The following is a 24,568-nucleotide window of genomic DNA, read 5'->3' as shown; positions in this document are numbered from 1 at the left end:
GGAAACATTGTACCATTGGTAACTCTCCTGGTTTCCAATACGCCAAAAAGCAGAAGTGGCCGTGTAGTTTATGGCTCAGTAGAAGTACCAAGAAAGGAACATTCCCTGTTTCAGAGAGCTTACCATTTAACTAGGAAATCAGACACAGGGTGGGGGAAAGGCAAAGAGCCACAGTGAGCAATGTGAGAGATGAAAATATCATGTTTGTTCATGATTTTCTATAATAAGCACATTAAATCAGTAGCTATAGGGATGTGAGGATCTATTCAGAAGTCATAGGCTGAAATAAAATGGTGGGTGAAAATCCACTCCATTCTCTCTAATTTCCTGAGTGCCTGTCTCTAAGCATTAGGAGTTAGCACATGCCTTTGGCTGAAGTCAAAAGAGAACATGTGCTTCAACAGTGCCATAAGGGTTTATGAGAGGGGGAAAATATACTGCCTGAAATAGAGCCTTGTAGTCTCTGCATAAAACAAAGAACACTAGGGCATTCACTAAAAGAAGTTAAGGCCGGGCTGCATAAGAGCAAATAAACAAGCAGATGAAATATGGGACTGACATCAGAAATCTCTCCAGGGCTACTGTCTCTCTAGTAATATCATTCTCTTCAACCATCATTGTGCCCTATTCCTATTACCTTTAAGCAAACTTGAAAAGTATAACGAGAGCAGGATCAATTTTATATGGGAATTTAATTATAACTGCTTTCATTTTGTGTGTGTGTAGTATTCTCCCCCACTACACACAGACTTTTGCCTTGCTTGTTCCATATTGATGGCCTTTTGGATAGGCCAAGTTAATGAAAATATGGATTAACATGCAATGATAGAAATGTCTAACACAAACTTATGTCAGCAGAGGAAAATAGTAAAAGTGCTATAGCTAAAAAAGGAAAAGCCACTGACAATACTTCATCACAAATGAAACAGAAAAGGGAACATGCCAGCAACTATCTTCCCAGGGAGTGGTATATTAACTTCCAGGTCTTAGACCTGACTTCCATTGTGCTACATGGGCTGAGCCCCAGGTATTGCAAAGATTGCTTTACATTCTGCCATTTCAACAGGATGCAAAATAAGTCCAGTTAGAGTCAAACAGCGAGAGTTTGCCAGGGAGAATCCTGGCATACGAGAGTAATAAAGGAACATAGAGGAGTTCTGTTTTGCGATGTGAGTGAAAATTCTCAAGGAAAAATCCAGGTGTCAACGAGACACCCAGAGATATAAATAGCATTGAAATAGGAGAGGTTAGGAATGAATAGGTAGACTGGTGAATCACAACCATGTAGCTAGCAGTGGCTGCCAAATGTATGCAATGGCATAAGGTGAAACAGAGACAAAGAACCCAGGGCAAAGCACCGTGACAAATCAACTAAGAATGGAAAAAACGAGCGGGAGGAAAAGTCACTGATGAGATACTAAGAATAGGGTTGAAGTGCTAGGACAAAAGTCACCATCTACAAGGCTCTGGAAGAATCCTGAAGTAAAGTGATGAGCTTACTGGTACAAGCATGTCAATTCACAGAATCTTTTATAAGCTCCCTCTATTTTATTATATTGGAAGCGCCTGAGCTTTCAACAAGACTGGTAGGCTTGCTGAAAACTCTGGATTCAATTAACTCTTTTCTCATACTGTTCCTTATCCATGAAAATGCCTTGGGAAAATGGGGCAATTTCTATACAGTCCTTCTATGGTCAAGACAGAATTTAACACAGCCTATACAATATACATTTTCTGTGTACAGTAAATGGTAGAATGCAAGTGCCTTGCATTCTTCACTCTATTATTCTGTTCTGCATATATGGCTATGTTTTAGTACTGTACCCATATTTAGATCATAATTTCCATGGGCATATATAAACACACACAAAGACAAACAGGCTCCCTTTACATGCAGAACTGAAAAAATTTGTCCAGAAGCTTTGCTTTGTAAATCATTCCAGACCTATTAAAGCCATAAGAGATATTAGCAAGTGCACTGGGACCTTTTGTTTTAAGGTATTGCACTCCATTACTTTAACAGACGTTACTAATATTATGTACCCCTTCAGGGAAACTTAAAAAAAATACTTCCAACGTAAAATAAAGTTTTGTCTTTATAACGGTTCCAGGTATGCCTCTTCTTTCCTGACCAGTTGGTGTGATGCATTGTTTACTCAATCAGACAGAGCTTTTGGACGCTGTCTTACCTTTTTCGATAAAGGTGATAAATACATTAAGTACAACTGCCTGAGAGCGTACTTCGTATTTTTTCTCTTCCAAATTACAGAAAGATTCATTTATAATACTTGTAGCTGAACAGCCTATGCAAAACAATAAACAAACTTCCTATATCACGGGTGGGCAAAATATGGCCCACCAGGCAATTTCATTTGGCCTGTGAGCACCCACCAATTAGCTTAAGAGAGTCCAGAGAAGAGCCACGCGCATGATCAGAGGTCAGGGAAGCAGACCCTACGATGACAGGCTGAGAGCCCTGGGGCGCTTTAGCCTGGAAAAGCGCAGGCTCAGGGGTGATCTGATGGCCACCTATAAGTTTATCAGGGGTGACCACCAGTATGTGGGGGAACGTTTGTTCACCAGAGTGCCCCAAGGGATGACGACTAGGTTGAATGGTTATAAACTACTGCAAGATTGTTTCAGGCTGGACATAAGGAAGAATTTCTTTACTGTCCGAGCCCCCAAGGTCTGGAACAGCCTGCCACCGGAGATGGTTCAAGCGCCTACATTGAACACCTTCAAGAGCAAACTGGATGCTTATCTTGCTGGGATCCTATGACCCCAGCTGACTTCCTGCCCTTTGGGCAGGGGGCTGGACTCAATGATCTTCCGAGGTCCCTTCCAGCCCTGATGTCTATGAAATCTATGAAACTGTACCTCACCCAGCTCGCATGCTTCGCTCCCACCCTTCTAGCCAGAAGGGGCCAGCCATTATGCAGTTTCCGAGCAGGGCTGCTTCTGCTGCCACTGATGCAGCCGCCAGGGGACCTGCTTAGCTTCTCTGGTGTCCAGCAGTTCCCCCTCACCTCACCAGTGAATTGGCTGAGGCTGCATGCTCCCGGTGCATGGTTGTCATGGGAGACTTCAACTACCCAGACATCTCGTGTGAAGAGCGCTCAGCCAAATCCAAGTGGTCACAAAGCTTTTTCTCGTGCGTGGATGAGCTCTATCTGATGCAAGAAGTTGATGGGCCAACAAGAGGTAAAGCGCTGCTCGACCTGGTTCTGGCAACCGGGGACGATTTAATCAGCAACCTAATGATCAAAGGGAAGCTGGGTGACAGTGACCACGAGCTGATCACCTTCACCATCTACCGTAACGCTAGCAAGTCAGTCAGCAATACAGAAGTCCTCGACTTCAGGAAAGCTGACTTTCAAGCTCAGGAGGCTTGTCAGGGAGGCCCTGAAGGGCCACAACCCAAAGGAGAGGGGAGTTCAGGATGAGTGGTGCTCCTCAAGGGAGCGATCCTGGATGTGCAAGCAAAGTCTATCCCATCTTAGAGGACAGGCAGCAAAAGGGCAAAGCAGCCCCTTGGCTCTCCAGGGAACTAGCGGACCAACCTCCTGCATCTAAAAAGACAGACCTACAAAGGATGGAGAACTGGATCCACCTCCAAGGAGAAATACTATGCACCGGTCCGGACCTGTAGGGGGCGAACCAGGAAAGCCAAGGCTGTGACGGAACTCCAACTAGCTACAAGTATCAAGGACAATAAAAAGCCCTTTTTTAGATATGTGGGGAGCCGGAGAAAAAGCAAGGCAACATTGGACCCCTGCTAAACCAGATGGGACAACTGACAATGACACCCAGGAAAAAGTCAACTTGCTAAACGGGTACTTTGCGTTGGTCTTTCACCAGTCCTGTGGGATGCCCCTGCCCATTATGGGACAGGGAGGCCTGGGTAAGGGAGATTCCTTATCCTCCATCAATGCTGACCTTATGAAGGATCACCTTGAGAGGCAGGACACCTTCAAGTCAGCCGGCCCTGACAGTTTATACCCCAGGGTACTCAAAGAGCTGGCTAGCATCATAGCTCACCCCCTGGAACGGAACTTTGAGAACTCCTGGCGCACTGGTGAAATGCCTGAAGACTGGAAGAAGGCCAATGTGGTGCCTATCTTCAAGAAAGGGAGGAAAGTGGATCTGGCAATCTATAGGCCCATCAGCCTGACCTCTATCCCAGGGAAGTTCTTAGAAAAGATTATCAAAGAGGCCATTCTTAACAGACTGGCCAACTGCAATATCCTGAGGGATAGCCAGCATGGGTTTGTTGCGGGTAGGTCTTGCGTCACCAATCTCATTTCCTTCTACGACCAGGTGACCTATCACCTGGACAAAGGAGAAGAGATTGATGATGTATACCTTGACTTTAAAAAAAGCCTTTGATCTGGTATCCCACAATCACCTCTTAGTAAAACTGGCTAACTGCAGCCTCGGCCACACCACGATCCGCTGGCTGGGGAATTGGCTCCATGGTAGGACCAAGAGGGTGGTGGATGACAGAAGTCAATCGTCATGGTGCCCTGTGACCAGTGGGGTCCCTCAAGGTTCTGTCCTTGGACCTATACTATATAACATCTTCATTAATGATTTGGATATTGGTATCAGAAGCAGACTGGCCAAGTTTGACGATGACACCAAGCTCTGGGGTAAAGTGTCCACACCTGAGGACAGGAGAGTGATCCAGGCTGACCTTGACAGGGTCAGAAAATGGGCGGACGAGAACCTGATGGTGGTTAACACCGAAAAATGCAAGGTTCTCCACCTTGGGAGGAAAAACCTGCAGCATCCTTATAGGCTCGGCAGTGGTACGCTGACTAGCACTACGGATGAAAGGGACTTGGGGGTCATGACTGACCACAAAATGAACATGAGCCTGCAATGTGATACTGCTGCTAGTAAAGCAAGCAAAATGCTGGCTTGCATCCACAGATGCTTCTCAAGTAAATCCCAGGATGTCACTCTCCCATTGTACTTGGCCCTGGTGAGGCCATAGCTAGAGTACTGAGTCCAGTTTAGGGCTCCACAATTCAAAAAGGATGTGGAGAAGCTTGACAGGTTGCAGAGGAGAGCCACATGCATGATCAGAGGTCAGGAAAGCAGACCTTATGAAGAGAAGCTGAGAGCCATGGGACTCTTCAGCCTGGAAAAGAGCAGGCTCAGGGTTGATCTGGTGGCTACCTATAAGTTTATCGGGGTGCTTACCAGGATCTGGGGGAAAGTCTGTTCACCAGAGCACCCCAAGGGATGACAAGGTTGAATGGTCACAAACTCCTCCATGACCGTTTCAGGCCGAACATAAAGAACTTCTTTACTGTCTGAGCCCCCAAGGTTTGGAATAGATTGCTGCCGGAGGTGGTTCAAGCACCTACTCTGAACACCTTCAAAAGACATCTGGATGCTTATCTTCCTGGGATTCTATGAACCCAGCTGACTGCCTGCCCCTGGGGCAGGGGGCTGGACTTGATGATCTTTCAAGGTCCCTTCCAGCCATAATATCTATGAAATCTATGCTGCAACGCTTGCTCTGGGCAGTAGGTAGGTGAACTGGCAGGGACAGGGAGGGAGCTGCAGCTAGGCAGGGGCAGGAAGCATGGGGCCTGTGCCCAGGGGAGCAGTAGGAATGTGGAGCTCAGGTGAGCAGGGTGTGGGTGTGAGAGAGGGTAGAGGTGTGTGGGGGCCCCCGCCATGGCGCAGAGACCTGCTGCTCCGGAGCAAGTGCTGCAGCAAGGAGATAAGGGGAAGGCGGCTCCATTGTGCAGAGAGCCAGAAGGCAGCCGGCTCCATCATGTGGGACTTCCTCTGGTGACACGCAAGTACCAGAAAAAGTGCTGCGAGGAGCCCTGCATGATAGAGGTGGGCTAGCCTGGCTGCGCTCCTTGCTGACACGTACATCTCTGGCTGGAACCGCACACCACCAGGCGGTAGCATCTGTGGAGGCCACAAGCACCCCAAGGGACCACCACCTGCTGCTGTTATTCTCTTCACCCTGAATTCTGAGAGGACTTTCCCCCACTATTTGCATAAGTGCTACAGATTCTTGGTTCTCCTTTCATCCCTCCAATCCATGCAAGATTTCAGCTGATGCTTTTCTGGAAAGGTCTTCTTCTCCACCCTTTCACCTACTTCCTATCTCATTCTATTTCCCTACCCAGCAAACTATTCCTATTCTCCACATCATTCCAAGTGCAACCCCTAGCCAAAAACACCCCCTCTACAAATATCATAGGCATAAATCAGCATAGCTGAATACTCAGTCAATATGCACATTACTCTATTAGCTTCAATGGATATCAGTCAGTTAATACCAGTTGATGATCTGGCCTGCAGTTTCTTGTAACATAAATAAACAAACATATTAACAAACGTTTAGAAAAAACCCCAAACCCAATAATTTGGGTTGGGCTAAAGCATATGCCCCACAAAAGCATCCAGTTTTGATTTAAAGGACTCAAAAGCTGAAGCACTCACCGTTTCCAATACCAGTTCGTTCCAGTGGATACTTACCCTTGTTGTCGAGAAATTCTGGAAATTTTCAATTTGCATTTACACAACACTAAGATGTGGAGGGAAGTAGGCACACTAGAAGGGAGGAATAGGCTGCAATCGGACCTAGACAGGTTGCAGGTTACAGGGGTGGGCGCATGAGAACAGGATGGGTTTCAACACTGACAAGTGCAAGGTGCTGCACCTGGGGAGGAAGAACCAGCAGCATACCTACAGGCTGGAGAACTCCCTTCTTGTCAGTGCAGAGGCAGAAAAGGATCTTGGAGTCATTACTGATGCCAAAATGAACATGGGCCAAGTGTGGGGACGTGGTCAGGAGGGCCAACCGCACTTTGTCATGCATCCACAGATGCATCTCGAGCAGGTTCAAGGAGGTGATCCTCCCCCTCTATGAGACACTGGTCAGGCCACAGTTGGAGTACTGCGTCCAGTTCTGGGCGCTGCACTTCAGGAGGGATGTGGTCCAGAGGAGGGCCACTCGCATGATCAGGGGACAGCAGGGCAGGCGCTACGAGGAGAGGCTAAGGGACCTGAACCTGTTCAGCCTCCACAAGAAAAGGCTGAGGAGGGACCTAGTAGCCATTTACAAACTAGTCAGAGGGGACCACCAGGCATTGGGGGAGTCCCTGTTCCCCCGAGCACTACCAGGAGTGACTAGAAATAACGGTCACAAGCTGGCAGAGGGTAGATTCAGACTAGACATCAGGAGGCGCTACTTCATTGTCAGGGTGGCTAGGATCTGGAACCAATTTACAAGAGAAGTGGTGCTGGCTCCTACCCTGGGGGTCTTTAAGAGGAGGCTGGATGAACACCTTGCTAGGGTCGTTTGACCCAGTGCTCTTTCCTGCCATGGCAGGGGGTCAGACTTGATAATCTGCTCAGGTTCCTTCCGACCCTACAAACTATGAAACTATGGTTTCAGCTTTCAGCCATTGATTCTTGTTATGCCTTTCTCTGCTACACTAAAAGAGCACTTAGTATCCAGTATTTTCTTTGTGTGATAGTACAATTCAATCTTCTTTCTCATTATCTAAATCAGTGGTTCTTAACCTCATTAAACTCAAGACATCCCTTGGAAAATGCCAGCTCTTAACTTTGACTTGTTTTTTTTTAATGAAAATAATAGAACAATTCTTCTGCTGCAAAGAACTCACAAAGAACATAACAGGACAGAAAACTTTTCATACTATGGATTCCTAACAGTGCTAACATTGTATGGAACCCACAGGTCCCTTAAAAGAGTCCAGGGCACTCCAGGGCACATGACATCCTGGTTGAACAGTGGCATAAATGGGATGGGATAATCGAGACGACTTCCCTAGTTAAGTTGAGGCAAGGAGAAAAAAATAGTTTATGCCAGTAGCATGGCAGCAACCAGAAGTTGCCACTGCCCCTGTGCCCAGCTGCATCACTATATTGTTGTGGTTAAGAATCGCTGATTTTTACAGGTGGAACTATTTAATTGTCTGTTAGGCATTTTCTCCAGTCCTTGAATCATTCTTGTGGCTCTTTCCTACACCTTCCCAATTTTTAAACTCCCCATATAAAATGTAGGCACAAGAACTGTAAGCAATATTCCAATAACATTACTCTTACTAATGCTACATAGAGAAGCAAAATCACATCATGGCTTCTTTACTACTCCCTGCTTATATAGTCAGAGATTGCATTAGGGCTTTGTCACAGCATCACATTGGGAGCTCACAGTGAGTTGCTTGTGTAGTATGAGCAGTGATCCGTTCTGCCTCAGCAGCCTCCGTCTCCCATGGGTGGCAGCCGGGGCTCAGAGGCTGCTGCAGGGAGCAGGGGACTGCAGACCCAGGCCCCTGGCCTTGTAGCCCTGGCAGCTGGGAGCCCCTTCTGGCAGGGCTGGGGGGGGAGGGGGGGGGAGGTGTGGGCGGGGAGTGAGGGGCACCAGCAGGGCTAGGGGGCTGTCGTTGGGGAATGAGAGGTAGTAGCAGGGCAGTGGATGAGAAGTGAAAGGCACCAGCAAGGCCAGGGGGGCTGTAGTTGGACAGTGAGGGCACCAGCAAGGCTGGGAAACTGTGGGTCAGGAGTGAGGGGCAATGGCATGGGCAGGGCACTGGCATATCAGGGCTGTTCGGTGCCACAAAGCAGTAGGAGACACAGCCGCAGCTGGCCCCACATCCTGTTAAGTGAAGGGAGCAGAGGGAGCTCTGATTTTCCATGATAAAAAACCCAAAATCATACACCAAAATTTATAGGTATTTAGAATGTATTTTATTATAGTGATTGAGGCTCTGGTAGGCTTCCAAATTGCTTTAAAATGGTAAATATATCAATAAAATATTGTGTTCATCTGATACCTACCTACCTACCTATCTATAAAGAGAGAGAGAGAAGTGTTTCATTTTAATCACGGAAAAACACAGATTTGATGGGGTTTAATCAGAGAAATTGCGATTTTTAACAGAGGGTTTGCGATTTTTAAACAAAAAAAAAACCAGGATCCCCGATTATGACCCATAATTTACTTTCAGTCACAGTTCTTCAGAGTACAGTCCCACACTTTGTAGATGTTTCCTGCATTCCTTGTTTTAGATATGTATTTTGGCATTTGGATGTATTAAAGCACATTTTGAATGAACAGGAATACTTTACCAAGCATTCCAAACTGCTCCATGTGACTGTCCTGTCTTCAGTATGATATATCACTCTACCAGTCTTTGTATCATTCACAAATTTAATGCATTTTATATTATATTTGATGAAAATAGTAAGACAAAAAAGTCATACCTTGTACCAAACCCTGCAGAACCAATCCAAGAATACTCTCATTTGTTGTGATTCACCATTGAATCAACTACTTTTTTAAATGTCAATTCCTTAATCCACTTCATGCACTCTTGACAGAATGCACTATTCAAAATTGACAGATTTTGAATAGTGTTAATTATTTAATCAGAATGTCATGTAGCACAAAGTTAAGTACGTAACAAAAGTTTACATATTACAGCCATGCGAATACACCAGACTCCGGGATAGTTTCCTGGCTTGTAAATATTCCATGTATTCTTTATTCTATATGTATCATTTGGCATTTGAATGTATTATAGCATATTCTGACTGAATAGACAAACTTTACCAATTTGCTCTGTTTTTCAGTGGCTGAACCAAAAAAAAAAGGATCTAGTCAATCTTCTTTTTTTCAATAAAGGCCTAAGCAAATGAAAACAAATATTATCCTGGGAAAAGTTGACCAACTTAACTTCTGGTAGCAAAACCAGCCCTTCCTGGCAGACATTACAATTAAGACATGATTACCCTGTTAATCATGTCATAAAATAGTAACCGTGCCACACATTCAAGGAATTAATGGCACAACAAAATAGAAAACCAGTCACAGAAGTAACATTTTTGTGGCCCGTTTCTATTACACCTTAAATTGAATGTGCAGCAGTTTAACCAGAGCTGGCTCAAGACTCTGGTACAGTCCTGGAATTGGGACCAACAATGAGGTAATTCTCAGTCCCAGTGCCAGGACCACATGGGAGTCTGGAACCGGCGGCGGGGTGGTCTCTGCCTCAGGACTGTGTAGGATTCTGGGATCGGCTCTGGTGCAATCCTGTAGCTAGAACTCACAATCACCTGACTGTTGTTACTAGCCCTGGGACCACATGGATGTCTTGAAGCATCTAGGACCAGGGCTAGGATCCAAAATTAACTGATTGTCGGTCCCAGCCTGGGACTGCAGGAATCTGGAACCGGCTCTAGTGTGGTACCAGGGTTGGGACTCACAACCAGGTGTTTGTTAGTCCCAGCCCAAGGATCACACCAGGCCTGGAACAAGCTCTAGTGTGGTCCTGGGACTGGCGCTGACAACCACTGATTGTCCCAGCCCCAAGACTGGACCAGTGTCTTGAACCATCATCCCCAGTGCAGTCTCAGGATTAGCACTAGTTGTCAGTACAAACCTCAGGACCATGTTGGAGTCTAGAACCGGCTCTGGAGTGTTCCCAGAGATGGTGCCAGAGCTTGAATGACTCCAGTGAAGTCCCTGCCCTGGGACTGGTTCAGGTTCAACAAAGTTGTGAGCACCCAGCTTTCAACCTGCTGGTACAGGCGGAGCTCAGGATTCCAGGCTCTCCCTGCACTGGACAAGTAGTTACGCCTGCACTGGGATCTAATCCCTGATCCCAAAACCACACATCCTGCCATACATGGGAGTGTCATGGTAGGAGATGCAATTGTTAGAATCAGATCCCATCCTATGTCAGGGGCCATTTATAGCAAATAGCACATCCTGAGAAAAAAACAGTGATTCAAACTCTGAAATTTTCTGCCTCCTCAAATCTGACCAGCTTTTCCATTATAACAAAACAAACTGAAATAACTCCATATTGAACTGTTCAATCTTTAAAATAAAGTGCTTTATTCTTGACTTCAGTGGTCCTTTACCAGGATGAATCTGACTTATTGACCAAAAGTAAAAAAATCAGTGGCAATTTCATCTAATCTTTTTGCCTGGTATTCATTAAATCTAAAAACAGCACCCTTTACAGGTGACAACAAACTAATCTATATGCATGACAATGGTTTGCAATCATAGAGAAGCAGGGCTAGAAGAGATTTCCAGAGGTCAATTAATCCAACCCCCGGCCTGGGGCAGGTTCTCCCCTATCCAAACCATCCTATACAATTCATAATGTAAATTCCACGTAAGATTACCATCAACCCTAACACAACACAAACCCGACACCCTACTCTGCCACAGGTAAAGAAGGGGAACCATGGCAGCCAATGTCCTCCTTCTATGAAATGTTGTCAATATATGCTCAAGAGATCTTGGGTAGATCTTGCTACACAACCCCCCTCCCCCCCCCCCAAACTATACCAAATTGACCAGGGGATAAAATTCCTTCCTGACTCAAGATAGACCAATCAGTCTGACCCTGAGTGGAGGGGCATGATCCTTTAGCCAGGAACCTCCGGCTTTGGTCTCAGCAGGATCACTGGCACACCCCAGTCAAAGTCCCCAGCCTTGGTTGAAGCCAACACCTAATGCTTCTGAGGGAGGCTTAAAAACACCCTGACATGTAGTAGAAAGTAGGGGCAGGGGCAATCAGCAAAGCCCAGAAGCTTCTACTATGGGAAATACCCAAGGTAGAACACAGGCATAGCTACAGCTAGATAACTCCTGCTCAGTGGCTATCCAGCTTCTTCTTGAATACCTTGAGTGACGGAGAGTCCATAACTTTCTTAGCCAGTCTATTCCACTGCCTCACTAGTCTAACAGTGAAGAAGTTTTTTCCTGACATCTAATCTAAACTTACTTTGCTTCAACTTCAAATCACTGGTCCATGTCCTCCTCTCTGAAGCAAGAAAATTTACCTCAAGGATCTCCCCCACCCACTACTATTCTCTACATTCATCTAGCACTAATATCTGTCTTGACTCTTATCTTAAACTTGTCACTTTTTGTGCAAGTGCCTTCTCTACTGTAACTTCTGCCATCTGGAAATGTCTTTTCCTATCTATTCAATTCAGTGGTTCTTCATCTATTTTCTAATCTCATTTCATCACATCTTCTCTCTTCTGACTATGCCTCTTTATCTCTGTTATTGGACTTACATTAATTAATTCATTAATTTATTCCATAGCTGCCTTCTATTTTAGATTGCAAGCACACTGGAGAAGGGATCATTGTGCTGTACATTTCAAACCACGGTTTTGACACTCAAGCAAACAATAATTTATTCATGAATGTTATATGTTCATACATTGTTTTGAATGTAGCTCTGCAAAGTTCTGGGATACAATACACTATACAATATAAAGCTACAGTATTTAACTGCCTTCAATACATGGGTAGATAAGTGAACTCAAACATAAAATAATACTAATGCCAATTGCTAGTCCAATGCTTAAGGAAATGCGGTAGAAATGAAAAACAAAGAAATTAACATCCTCCATTTTAAGAGTGCCTGGAGTAAATGTTTAGGCAATCCCCTGAATTGTAGTGGAGGAATACGTGCAGCTAGTGAAACAAAAGCACCTGGGGTGCCATGACATTTTCTCATGACCCCAAATATAATTCAAATAGAAAGAGTAAAAACGTATTTATAATCATACGCAGTTTGCAGACAATTTTAGGCTGCATTCATGCAAGTCCTTCCTAGGAAAACACACGCTAGGGCTTTTTCTTCTTTCAGCTTGTGCCACAGACCACCTACATTTGTCATCACATGAAACAAAGTTCCTTTCTAAATGGCAAATTATACTTAATTTCATTCCTGGAATGCTTCTGCCTCACTGTCAGCATTTGGGGGGGTAGGGGGGAAAGCACTCATTCCCATGTCAAAAAATATTCCAATACCAAAATTGCTTATTAAAGAGCAACAACATGAATTGTGGTTTTTTACCTCCTCTACCAATAACACAATGATGTTTATATAGTTTGTGCATAATATTGCAATGACATACAAGATCATCAGCATGGGGACTGAAAACAGTTTCACTGTGCCTGTGATTGATAAACTATGGAAGTATTAAAACATTAAAAATGTTAATCTTTGCAATAATCTCCTGAAAAGTTTTTATATTAATTTAAACCATAAATCATTTTAATATTTAATCATTGCAAACTTAATTTGAAATGAGGATAGCCATAGCATTGAAAAGCAGATCATTTTTTATTTTAAAAAGCGATCAGCTTGTATATACTCTGTAATTGCTTTCCCCCCACTTCAGTAAAGAGTGAACCTTTAGGTAAATGAAAAAGTATTTACACAAGAATACCCAAAAAATTTCAGACCATGGCTGTACCAGAAGATAAACATTTCTATAGTTTCACTGTAGAAACCAGGTGTAACCATAAAATAACTACATTAATGTGGGGAGTTATGCCAGGGTGAGTGGGATCTACAACTTCTCTGCCAACAATTACCCTCCACTTCCTACTTCATACCCAGAAACCATTTATGTTCCATCTTTTATATGGCCCATAATGATAATATTTTATTTGAGGTATAATGGGATATATGTGTTGTCCACCACAGTACTCACCATCATAATCATCCTTTTAACTGCTTTCCAAAATATTTACCACCTTAACTTTAAGAATAGTTTAGAAAGGCATTGTGGTGGCTGAATTCACAAACTGGCACTTGAGATGCTCCCATGAAAAACAAAAGGTCATAAATAGTAGCGCTATGAATCATGAAAATGTTGAAAAATATATATCTAGTTTTAGGCAGACAAGGATATCAATGTATATATCCAGTTTAAAATTTACTTCCAACAGAGGAGGTATTTCCAATTCTAGTGGCATTCTCAATTTTAAGCTAAAAACAATCTGTCTGAATCCACTTGACTTTCAAAATGTAAACCTTTTAAATGTAATTGCAGTATCCTTTAAAAAGAATTATGTTTTTGAAGTTTTTTTGTTTGCAGCAGGGAAAAATTAACTGCATGCCAGTACTTTGACATTTAATTTCGTGTTGTTCTATTTCCATTGAACATGCTCAGGCCAATAAATTCAAATGATAAAGAAAAGGACTTGCTATTTTGTAAGTAACAAAATAAAACCGGTGAGTGTTCATTTCCTCCAAATGTAAAATAATTTGCACCAGTGTAAGTCACCACCATCAGCCTTTTTTATACATTTCTGCTATGATCAGACTTGAAGTACTGACCTGGGAGATGTTGTCTCTGTAGGGAGAAGACATGTCCTAGAGGGGTAAATTCTGACTGAAGATCAGAACTAACCGTGCCAAGAAAAGTAGTTGCCAAAGACTTTGTTCCCGTCTGAACAAACACGCTGCTTCCCAAACCACCAAGTGAGCCCTCCATGAGTCTTTGATTGAGGGGCAAAGAGATTCAGCTAAAGAAAATGTGTCAAACCATCCTATTTAAGAAAGATGGTTCAACTTTTCTCCCCACATTAGTCACTTCTGCACTCCTTGAACAACCATATTAATGGCCCTGTTACACATTCATATATTAAAGCTAAAGACAAACCAGCATGTTTTCAAGCATTAACTCTATAGCTGGCTAGCGCTTTTTATAGTTGGACAGTCGTTTTTACTGTGTGATAATTACTTTGCACATGTGACTGGTCTAAATGTATTGTGCGGTTCACCAATTAGTTGCATAATACATGTAACGTGAAGCAAGGGCCTTGTAGAGATGGCAGTCACTGGCCAACTCGCATCCGCAGCAAAGCCTGAACCAGAGGCCAAGGGCCCTGAAAGATGGGTCCGTGGACGGTGGACTCGAGCCACGTGCCTGCACAGAGCCAGGCCCATGGCATGGCCATCGGCAAGCAAGGCGACACAGAGGGGCCCACCTGAGGGCAGTGGGTCTGGGGGTGGCAGTGGGGGGCGCTGCCACACCAGCAGGGCTACATCCCACCCATGTATGGACGCGGGCCCAGCCAATCCAGCGGGAGCTGGTGCACCACGTGCTGTGCTGCAGGAACACGGCGGGCTGGGCCCGCTCTGCTCCCCCCCCCCCCCCCCCGTCCCCAGTCTCACCACACCGGACCTGGGAGAGGAGCGAAAGGAAGGGCACAACCGAGGGGTTCTGCCCTCAACTAAAATGGCTGCCACGACGCTACCCCCTGAGCACCCCGCCGCCCGCTTCTTGAGGAGGCACTGGGGCGAGCTTCAACTTCCCTTCGATTGGCAGCGCTCTTTGGCCAATCGCGAAGGCGGGCGCTGCCCGCCGACCAATCAGCAGAAGGCAAAGGCGGGAAAAGGGCTGACCCGCGGCGCCCGGGTTCCGCACGCAGCGGCCGGCGGCGCGGGGCCGGAGCTGAGCGGGCGCGCGCGGCCGCGAGGAACGCGCGGTTACCACGGCAACGGCCGGGACGCCCGGGCCTGCCCCTCCCCCCGACTAGCGCGTCTGTACCTGTGGGCTGAGCGGCCGAGCTCCGCCTCCTCCCGGCTCGCGCGGCGGGGCGGGGCGGGGCGGGGCGGACTTCCTGTGCGCGCCCCGCCCCGGGCTTGCCCCGACCCCCCCTGCCTGCCTGTGCGCTCGGTCGGACCCTGTAGCCCTCAAGAGGAGGAGCTGTCCGTGCTGCTGGGTGTCCAGAGCGGGGCGTTTGTGGGTGGTATCTTCTGCGGGACCCCAACAGGGCTGGGGAGAGGATGAGCCCCGAGGAAGACCAGCACCACGGCCAAAAGCTCACCTGAGTCTAAACCCGCCGTGCGGGCGACCCAATGGCAGAGACGGCCCGCAGCAGTTGTTTCCCCCGAGTCCCCGCTGCGGTCAGATGGCACCTGCCAAAACCAAACACTCAACCCAACTTTGCAGTTGATGCAATAATATCTTATCACCCACAGAAATTCTTGCCCCACAAACCCAGATATCCATGGCAGTCAGATCACGCCTGCCAAACCCGACCTAACACTTGAGCTAATAAAAGAGGAATTTGTGCCCGCAAAACTCAAGTATCTACTGTATTGGTGGATCACATCTACCAAATGTCAGGACGTAACCAAAACCCAAACACGCAACCCAAGCTACGCTTCGTTCTTTACCTTCGCAGGGAAAGGAGGCAAAGCCTCTCGGGGAAAGAGCTTTCAATGCAGGTAGAGAGCGTATAAAAACAAGGTGGGAAATGGGCTGTAATAAAAGTTGATTGATCAGTGTTGTCTGGATCTCTCATAGGTTTTAAAGGCATTGTGATCACCTAATCTGCCCTGTACAACATAAGGCATTGCATTTTCCCTAGTAATTTCTAGGGAAAATTGAATATCTGGCAGTTGTATTTGAGCACATCTTTTAGAAAGACCTCCAATCTCAATTTCAAATGTTGATTCATTTATTTATTTATCACTGTGGCGATAGCTAGCATTTATGTAACTTACTGTTTGCAGTTCCCACACCAAGAATAATCGGCTTCTTGCAACACAGGTTTTACCTTTTACTCCATGTTCAGTGTGGCTGAGTTATGTCAGCTGCAGACACTGATCGTGACAATCTTCATTTCTATATGTTTAAAATTTCAGCTCCAAAGTGCCACTAATATTTAATATCCTTGACTTGGAAAGAAAGAACTCTGCATGCTCAGTTAACTAAAAATATTTTGTTTGAACAACGGATGGACTGAATGAGAATCAGTTACATCCAATGGATGGCCGTGCCATTCAAATATAGTATGTATGTGTGGTTTAAAGATTATTCAAATAAATACATTACACATGCTTATTTGACTGTATAAGCACCGAAACAAATACTGCAGAAATAAGCATGTATGACAGTCTGAAGTATGGCAAAGTGTTACATGCATTTGAATTATCCAGAAAGAAGCTGAGCAGTTTGTCCTTGTCTGAACTTGCACCTAAGTTGTTTTCAGACCTGTTTCAGCTGGAGACACCCATTTTTATTTTCCTACTATGTGTGTGTGTGTATAGCTATATTTGTATAGCCAGCAGCCTCAGAACCTATTGTAATTTACTATACCTGAGTTATGTCTCTGACAGAAGGGACCCTTCATTATCCATTGAGATTTTTTTCATTGTCATCATTGTTTCTTGCCTTATGCAGTTCTGAGTTCTTCTCCCAAGAAATACTTACTTGTTTATCTTGTCCACGTTTCTCCATCTGTAGAGCAGGCACCTGTCATGGTAAAACATATCTAAATGTGGTTTAAAATTTTCTGATGGGAAAGGTGGTGTTGGCAGGTCTTATGGATTTTGTAAAATATCAAGCAGACTGGCTGGAGCAGGTATATCCTGAGCCAACTGCACAATGAATGCTCTCATACATACACTTATAAATGCAAACAATTCTGAAAAATGTGGCCCGCACTGATACCTACACCGATCTATAGAAAGGCAAAGAATTCTTTTTATTGAGCTCCATATCCCTCACATCAGTTTGATGCTATACTTTTTGTACTTAAAAAAAGTCTCAGACAAAATTTTATCCTTTCTTGGTTTCCTGATTGTGGAAAACTCTGGTTTTCCTCTTACCTTTCCAACTTTCCTCAACTCCCCACCAACTTTCTGTGTCTAAATCTCACAGATAATCTGCATATGTCATGCTCTCCATCCACACAGCTAGAACTATTGTCCACATTCTTGTCTTACCACATCTCACTTACTATAACATCTTTTTCTCTTGTTTTGGCAGATAAAACATTGCTCCATTTGTATCCATTCAAAATGTTTTTGCAAAGATCATTTTTCCAACCCATCACTTTGACCATGTCCTCCACTGGCTCCTGCTTCTTTATCACATCAAACATAAGCTACTTGTCTCCACTTTTAAAGTCTTTCAGGGCCTATTCCAGGGGTGGGCAAAATACAGCCTGTGGACCAGATCTGACCCACCAACTGATTGTATCCAGCCTGCGGGCGAGCAGCCACCAGCTCATAGGATCTGGCCAATGGGTGGCTGGCGGCTTCAGCTGCTGCATGGTGTCAGATGGGTGGATGGAGCTGTTTCCACTGTGCTGGGTGGATGGCCAGGACTATTTCCACCTAGTGCTGATGTGGCACCCTTATACCCACCTGGAAACTGCTAGGCACTTCCACAGTTGACACTGGCACCTGCCCAGGGCTATTTCCACCACACTAGGTTGCTGGTGGCATAAGCTGTGAGGCATTGGCAATGCTTGCCCCCCCAGATTTCTGTACCAACAGTGTAGCATGGGGCTGCAGTCCTACTGGAACCAAGGCCTGGCAGCAGTGGGGGCAGCAGTGGTTATAGCGGGGTGCACAGCTGCAACCTGGCTGGACACGGCACCCAGCAGCAGAATGGAGTTGTGCCCCTTATTTTCAGCACTTACATGTCATCTATGCTGCAGGCAGGGCCAGGATGTGGTTCCAGGTCGGGTATGGGCATGCTACAGCTCCTGTTGCGAGGGAGAAAGATGGATGTGGCTGTTAAAAACACACCAAAATTCATTAAGTGCCTCTCCAGCCAAAATAATTGCCCCATGCCTATTCCTACCCTCCATACTTTCTCTCATGAAGTATCAAGATGTCAGCTTTTCCTTCTAGTTGACCTATGATGCCAGTCTCTGTCTCTCAGCTGTTACCTTTTTAAACACTTTTTTTTTCTTCTTTACTACCTCATTGCCCTCATTCAAACACATCTCATAATACACATGGCAGGGCAAGGTGCCTGTGCTGAGAGCACTGTGCATGGCAGGCAGGAATTAGGCTGCCCACACTGCAAGTGGGCAGCGCATATGGCCAGGAGGGGAGGGGAAGCAGAGTGTTGCATGTGCAGCAGAAGGAAGCTGGGCTGCCCACATGGCTGGAAGGGCAGGAACGGTGGGTTAGGCTGCCCATGCTGTATGTACAGTGGGGCATGGCATGCTGAGCTGTCTGTGTGGCAGAGTAGACCCCACCCCACGCCTCGTGCATTCCCCAGGACTGTAGCCAACACTATCTATTGCCCCTGGCTGCCTGGAAGTTGGACAGATGTGGCATTTACAAAAACAAAGCAAACTTCTCTATCCTACACTAGTCCTGCAACAGTCCTTAAAATGTGATACAGAGGATAACAGTCATTTGGACTTCACATTCTTTCATTTCTTAGCCTTTCTTGCCGAGAGTCCCAACAGGGTGTCAGTCGTGATAGACTGTTTCTGTGACATGAACACTTGTCCATTAGAAGCCATACTAGGACAAACTCATTTCACACAGGCTACTGAAAAGCCATCAGATGTTAATTACTTTCAGTCACTATTGACCTGGTCCAATTCGAATCAGTGATCTAGGGGTGAAAGGCCCCATATTCCCTTACCAGTGCTCTCAGCATCCATCTCCCCCACATGCATTTTATCTGTATAGATATACTTTGTATATTTTTTTCTAAATGCTATCATACACACAGATGTCTGTCTCATTTTGTTCATAGAGTCAGTCAGTTTCACATTAGATCTTACTTTCCAGTTTACTCTTAATTGTCTAAAGTATATTTGTATTTTCATTATTTATACAACTATGCCATTAAATTATGCATTCCAGATTAAAAGAATAAAAGACTTGTTTACATTATTATTATTATTACTCTGGCATCAACTTTTGGATTTCTGTGTAAAGAAATTAATCTCCTTTCAGAGGGGGAAATTGGGAATGACAAGTGCTAGCTCCTGTTGCCTCTGGGACATAATTATGCTCGCAATTCCAAAACAGAAAAATCATAAATTAACACAGTTGAGTCTCTTGAAAGTTTCGTCTCAGCATGAAGCTATGTTTTAATTATTATTTTTGTCTGCATTGTTCAGATCTTCAGTGCACCGACTAGAATAAGTGCTTATCCTAGTTAATTCTTCATGAGGCTTATGTCATTGGAAGATGCATTTCATTTATCTCCTTTTTTTCTTCTTAAGCCAACACTGACTAAATACTTGTCTATAAGTATTCAACAAAGGTTTTACTATCTTAGGACCCTCTTCAAAGCCCACTAGAGTCAACAGAAAGGCTCCCATTGACTTTAACATACATTGGTCCGTGTAAATGTAGACATATGCTGTGGTTGCATGTGTGGTGACCTTGTGATAGAATTTACATAGCCTTTCTGTGTCCTAACATGTTAACAAACTTTGCACGTGGTAGGAAAGTTTTGTTTCTACCTAGTGAGTTTGGACTCTGAACCTGCAGTTAGTTCTTAGATTGACATTATACAATTTCCTGCTTCCCCTTGAGGTTCAAAATCAAAAACATTGGAAGACTTTTCTCCAGTATAATCTTTGGAATTACGTGTGGAAGAAACAAGCTTCACTCTGTTGTTTAGTAACGAAGTTGTCAGAGACCCTTTATTTAGAGACCCTTTATTTGCCACAAGCTAGCAGAGAGCAGATTTAGATTAGACATTAGGAAGAACTTCTTCACAGTTCGAGTGGCCAAGGTCTGGAACGGGCTCCCAAGGGAGGTGGTGCTCTCCCCTACCCTGGGGGTCTTCAAGAGGAGGTTAGATGAGCATCTAGCTGGGGTCATCTAGACCCAGCACTCTTTCCTGCTTATGCAGGGGGTCGGACTCGATGATCTATTGAGGTCCCTTCCGACCCTAACATCTATGAATCTATGAATCTATGAATTTACAAGCAGCTGCACGGGGGTCACTGAGCCTCCTCACCACAGACAATCAAAGCAAACCTTTCATATGTTTCAATTTCAGGTCACATGACACAAGATATAATACATTGAACAGAGAACTAGTTGGAACCACAAAGCTGCAAGGGCAGGAAACTTCTGGGTTGACCTATTGACCTCATAGGTCTGCTCAGTGTTTGTGGAAAATTCCACAAAGCACTTCTTAAACACAAATTAAGGCCTGGGGTTTTCTTCTTCTACATTCCCCCCTTTTGAACTTATAGTACAACTGATGAGATTTGTAACCATGTGTTGGGTAACAGACTGCAAATGGGCCAATAGGAGAACATTCTGACTTATGCATCCTTCGAGGCACAGTGAGACTTGTTCTTGGGTAGAGTATCTTCCAATGCTCCCTTCGGAACAATTGAGAGACTAATTTCAATTGACCCAGGATCACGTTAGACATATCTGTTGTGCCTTTTGCGGGATGCACTAAGATTACAATTGCATAGCAACAAGAGGAATACTTGTAGAAAGAGAATAAACCCCAAGACCATGATTGCAATATAAAATAATTTGGCCCCAAATCCGCCAGACCAGTCCCAAAGACTCCATTGATCGGTTTGGTGCAGTTTAGCAGCTTCTTTCTCAATAATTTCAGCCTGGTTCTCAATAGCGCTAGAAGCATCTGGAATATAAATGCAACATGTTTAGATATTATTCAATGGGGTCAGAGATGATATCTTCATTCCCTGACTGGTGAATCTGGCCAGGCTGAGCTGTTGGATTCAGGGGAGAGGTTACTAGCACTTGCACCCTGATGCTCCTCACTTGCCTGAGTGAGGTCCTGAGGGTCTTTGTCCTTGGTCTCAGGGAAAGGTCTTAACCTTGGTTGGAATTCAACTTCTTCGGGGTCCAATGGAGGTGATACCTTTTTACAGTGCGAGGCATGAGTCCACATCTGGTGACCTTGGCAACAAACAGCAGTGTTAGTGGTCAAAAGCACCTGGAACGGTCCTTTCCATCTGGGTTGAAACGTGTTTTTCCGCTGATGGACCTTTACGTAGATGCAATCACCTGGTTCGAGGTGGTGATAGGGAACATCCGTTGGTTGAGGTAAAGCTTCTTGGACCTGGGAATGAACAGATCTGACACACTTCATTAATGCTTGACAATATTGTAACACAAGATCATCAGCTAAATGGATGTTAATCTGAGAAGGTGGTAAAGGTGGGGAGGATGGAAGTCGCATAGGTCTCCCCATCAGGACATCATGTAGGCTGAGTCCAGTCTTCCAATTAGGGATGGATCTCATGCTCATTAATGCTAATGGTAGAGCGTCTGGCCATTTCAAACCAGTCTCAGCTCAGATTTTTGCTAGTTTATTTTTCAGTAACCCGTTTTGTCTCTCGACAGCACCTGCTGACTGTGGGTGATAAGGGCAGTGAAAGTTCTGTCGAATCTGCAGAGCTTTACTTATTTCTTGCATAATTTGCCCAGTAAAATGAGATCCCCTGTCACTATTGATGGTAAGTGGAATTCCAAATCGCAGGTTAAGGTCCTTTAAAAGGATTTTAGTGACAGCTTTAGTATCGGCATTTGCCACAGGATAAGCTTCAATCCAACTTGAAAACATACAAACTATAACAAGTAAATATTGATATTTACAATATTTCAGCATTTGTATAAAATCAATCTGAATATTTACAAATGGTCCCCAAGGTGGGGGATGTGCGGCTTTCTTAGTTTTAACAGGTTTGCCTACATTATGGGCTTGACACACAGGACAAGCCTGGCAGTAGTGCTGAGCGATGGAAGGAAAATTTGGAGCATACCAATCAAGTTGAATAGCTGCAATCATCCCCCCTTTGCTCACATGGGCCACTCCATGGTACACGCGAGCAAGGTAGGGAAGTAAGACCTTGGGCGCAACCAGGCGGCCGTCCGGGGAGCGCCAAAGGTGATCAGGGCTTAATATGCACCCATGCAGTCTCCAGGTGTCTTTTTCAGATTGCAATAGGAGACTGCTCATAGGTATGGGAAAAGAACAATTGCTCAGCCTGAGGGGGTGAAAGGGCCGCAGCTCTAGCTGCAGAGTCAGCCAGAGTATTTCCACGCATAACTTCATCCTGGGAAGATTGATGAGCAACACTTTTAATAATAACAATAGCAATAGGTAATTGAAGGGCATCTAATAAGGTAGCTACATAAGAACCATTACGAATAGGTGTGCCATTTGAGGTAAGAAACCCACATTGTTTCCATAATTGCCCATAATCATGGACAACACCAAAGGCATAATACGAATCTGTATAAATATTAACAGTTTTACCTTGAGTAAGGGTACAGGCACGAGTGAGGGCAACAAGTTCAGCAATTTGGGCAGAATAGACAGAAGGTAAAAAATTACTTTCGAGTACCTCGTGCTGGGAACATACAGTGTAACCTGCAACAAGAGAGCCTTTAGAGTTTCTTAGGCAGGACCCATCAACATACAAAACTAGATCAGCATTTGGAATAGGAATGTCCTTAAGATCAACCTGGGGTAAAGTTAAATGAACGGTAACAGCGAGGCAGTCATGAGGCTCGCCATCAGATGGTGCAGGTAACAAGCAAGCAGGATTAAGTACAAGGCACCGAATTAAAGTAATGTGGGCCACAGAAAGTAGCAGAATTTCATATTTAGTTGAACGAGCATTTGAATGGTGCTGGGTTTTGGTTTTTAAAAGAAGTGCATCCACTGAGTGGGGTACAGCAACAGTTAAGGGTGAGGCTAGAACAATATTTGCAGATGATTCTACAAGAATAGCAGCAGCAGCAACTGCTCGAAGGCATGGTGGAAACCCAGGAGCTACAGGAGCTAAGGCTGTACTATAGTAGGCAATAGGACGATGCTTATCTCCATGGGATTGAGTAAGTACCCCCAGAACAAAGTCATCTCTTTCATGACAAAAGAGTGTAAAAGGCTTTGAATAATCAGGATGTCCCAGTGTGGGTGCCTGTGAAAGGGCAGTTTTAATGACAGAAAAGGCATTTTCAGCTTCTGGAGACCACTGCAAAGGTCCAGGGGTGTCTTTTAAGTTAAGATTTTGCAAGGGTTTCACAATTGAGGCATAGCCTAAAATCCATTGGCGGCAATATCTGGCCATACCTAAAAAAGTGCGCATTTGAGAGACAGTTGTGGGCCGAGGGATTTTGAGAATTGTTTCAACTTGCGCAGTTGAAAGGTGACGTTCACCTACAGAAATATCATGGCCTAAATAATGAACCTTTGGTAAGCAGAGCTGAAGTTTTACTTTAGAAGCTTTATGGCCCTTTAAAGCAAGACAGGTCAAAAGGTGCAAAGAATCAATTTTACAGGCTTCAAAGGAAGGTGAGGCAAGCAAAAGATCATCGACATACTGGATAAGGACAGAACGGTGTTTGAACTGAATGTCATCTAAATCTTTCTTCAAAATTTGTGAAAAGATAGAAGGAGACTCTGTATACCTTTGTAGGAGTCTAGTCCAAGTATATTGTAAGCCTTTATAAGTAAATGCAAACAAAAACTGACTATCTGGATGAATAGGAATTGAAAAAAAAGCAGAACACAAGTCTACAACAGTACAGAAACAAGCTTTCGGTGGAATGCAAGAAAGAATGGTAGCTGGGCTAGGTACTACAGGAAAAATAGGTAAAACAACAGAATTAACAGCTCACAGGTCTTGCACAAAGCGATAGGTAGTTTTGCCTGGTTTCTTAGTGGGTTTGGGCACTGAATACCAGGCCAATGCATGAAGTGGGTGGAGCAAACTCCGAGTCCATCTTTAAACTTCTGGGGCTTTTGTCTGATGTTAGGAAATTCTTTAACTAGATTTCTTAAATCCCCAGGTGTCCGAGGAGCATGTAACATTACCAAACCTTGTGCGCCTGGTAATTGGCACAACGGTACTTGAATAATAGGGCCCTTTTAAGGGTGACTGTTATTTAGACCCACAGGGCAGAATGAGCCTGCAGAAGCGTCCTCCGGACTACAAGGTGGAGTTTCCAGTTCAGGTGGAAGA

General features: G+C 44.7%; 2 protein-coding genes and 1 non-coding gene across 14 annotated transcripts in view; all 3 read right to left on the bottom strand.

The window, feature by feature from the left end:
• The window catches only part of LOC102563143 (uncharacterized), a 92,855-nt gene extending 77,386 nt beyond the window's left edge, over nt 1-15,469 (bottom strand). The window contains exons 1-2 of one of the 5 annotated variants that reach the window (XR_002092888.2): nt 15,013-15,164; nt 14,163-14,350 (exon numbers count right to left, since the gene is read on the bottom strand). This is a non-coding gene — a transcript (uncharacterized LOC102563143). Of the gene's footprint in view, nt 1-14,162; nt 14,351-15,012; nt 15,165-15,378 lie in introns of those variants that run through there. The other 4 variants (XR_002092889.2, XR_002092890.2, XR_002092886.2 and 1 more) reach the window with 4 other exon arrangements.
• A 4,022-nt stretch (nt 15,470-19,491) lies between these two features.
• LOC132249268 (uncharacterized) lies at nt 19,492-23,704 on the bottom strand. The gene is made up of 2 exons (XM_059723891.1): nt 21,361-23,704; nt 19,492-21,213 (listed from the first exon to the last, which is right to left on the bottom strand). The coding sequence occupies exons 1-2, from the start codon at nt 21,844-21,846 to the stop codon at nt 20,746-20,748; spliced, it is 954 nt and encodes a 317-aa protein (XP_059579874.1). The 5' UTR covers nt 21,847-23,704; the 3' UTR covers nt 19,492-20,745.
• The window catches only part of LOC109285183 (uncharacterized), a 295,380-nt gene continuing 292,215 nt past the window's right edge, over nt 21,404-24,568 (bottom strand). For 6 of the 8 annotated variants that reach the window (XM_059723888.1, XM_059723889.1, XM_059723883.1 and 3 more), the window contains one exon: nt 21,582-21,657. The gene's annotated coding sequence lies outside the window, so the exon portion shown is untranslated. Of the gene's footprint in view, nt 21,495-21,581; nt 21,658-24,568 lie in introns of those variants that run through there. The other 2 variants (XM_059723887.1, XM_059723890.1) reach the window with 2 other exon arrangements.

This window comes from Alligator mississippiensis, chromosome 3 (assembly GCF_030867095.1).
Source record: "Alligator mississippiensis isolate rAllMis1 chromosome 3, rAllMis1, whole genome shotgun sequence".
Classification (NCBI taxonomy): Eukaryota; Metazoa; Chordata; order Crocodylia; family Alligatoridae; genus Alligator; species Alligator mississippiensis.
The sequence above is the reverse complement of the archived record's forward strand: the minus strand, read 5'-3'. Positions and strand labels throughout refer to the sequence as shown.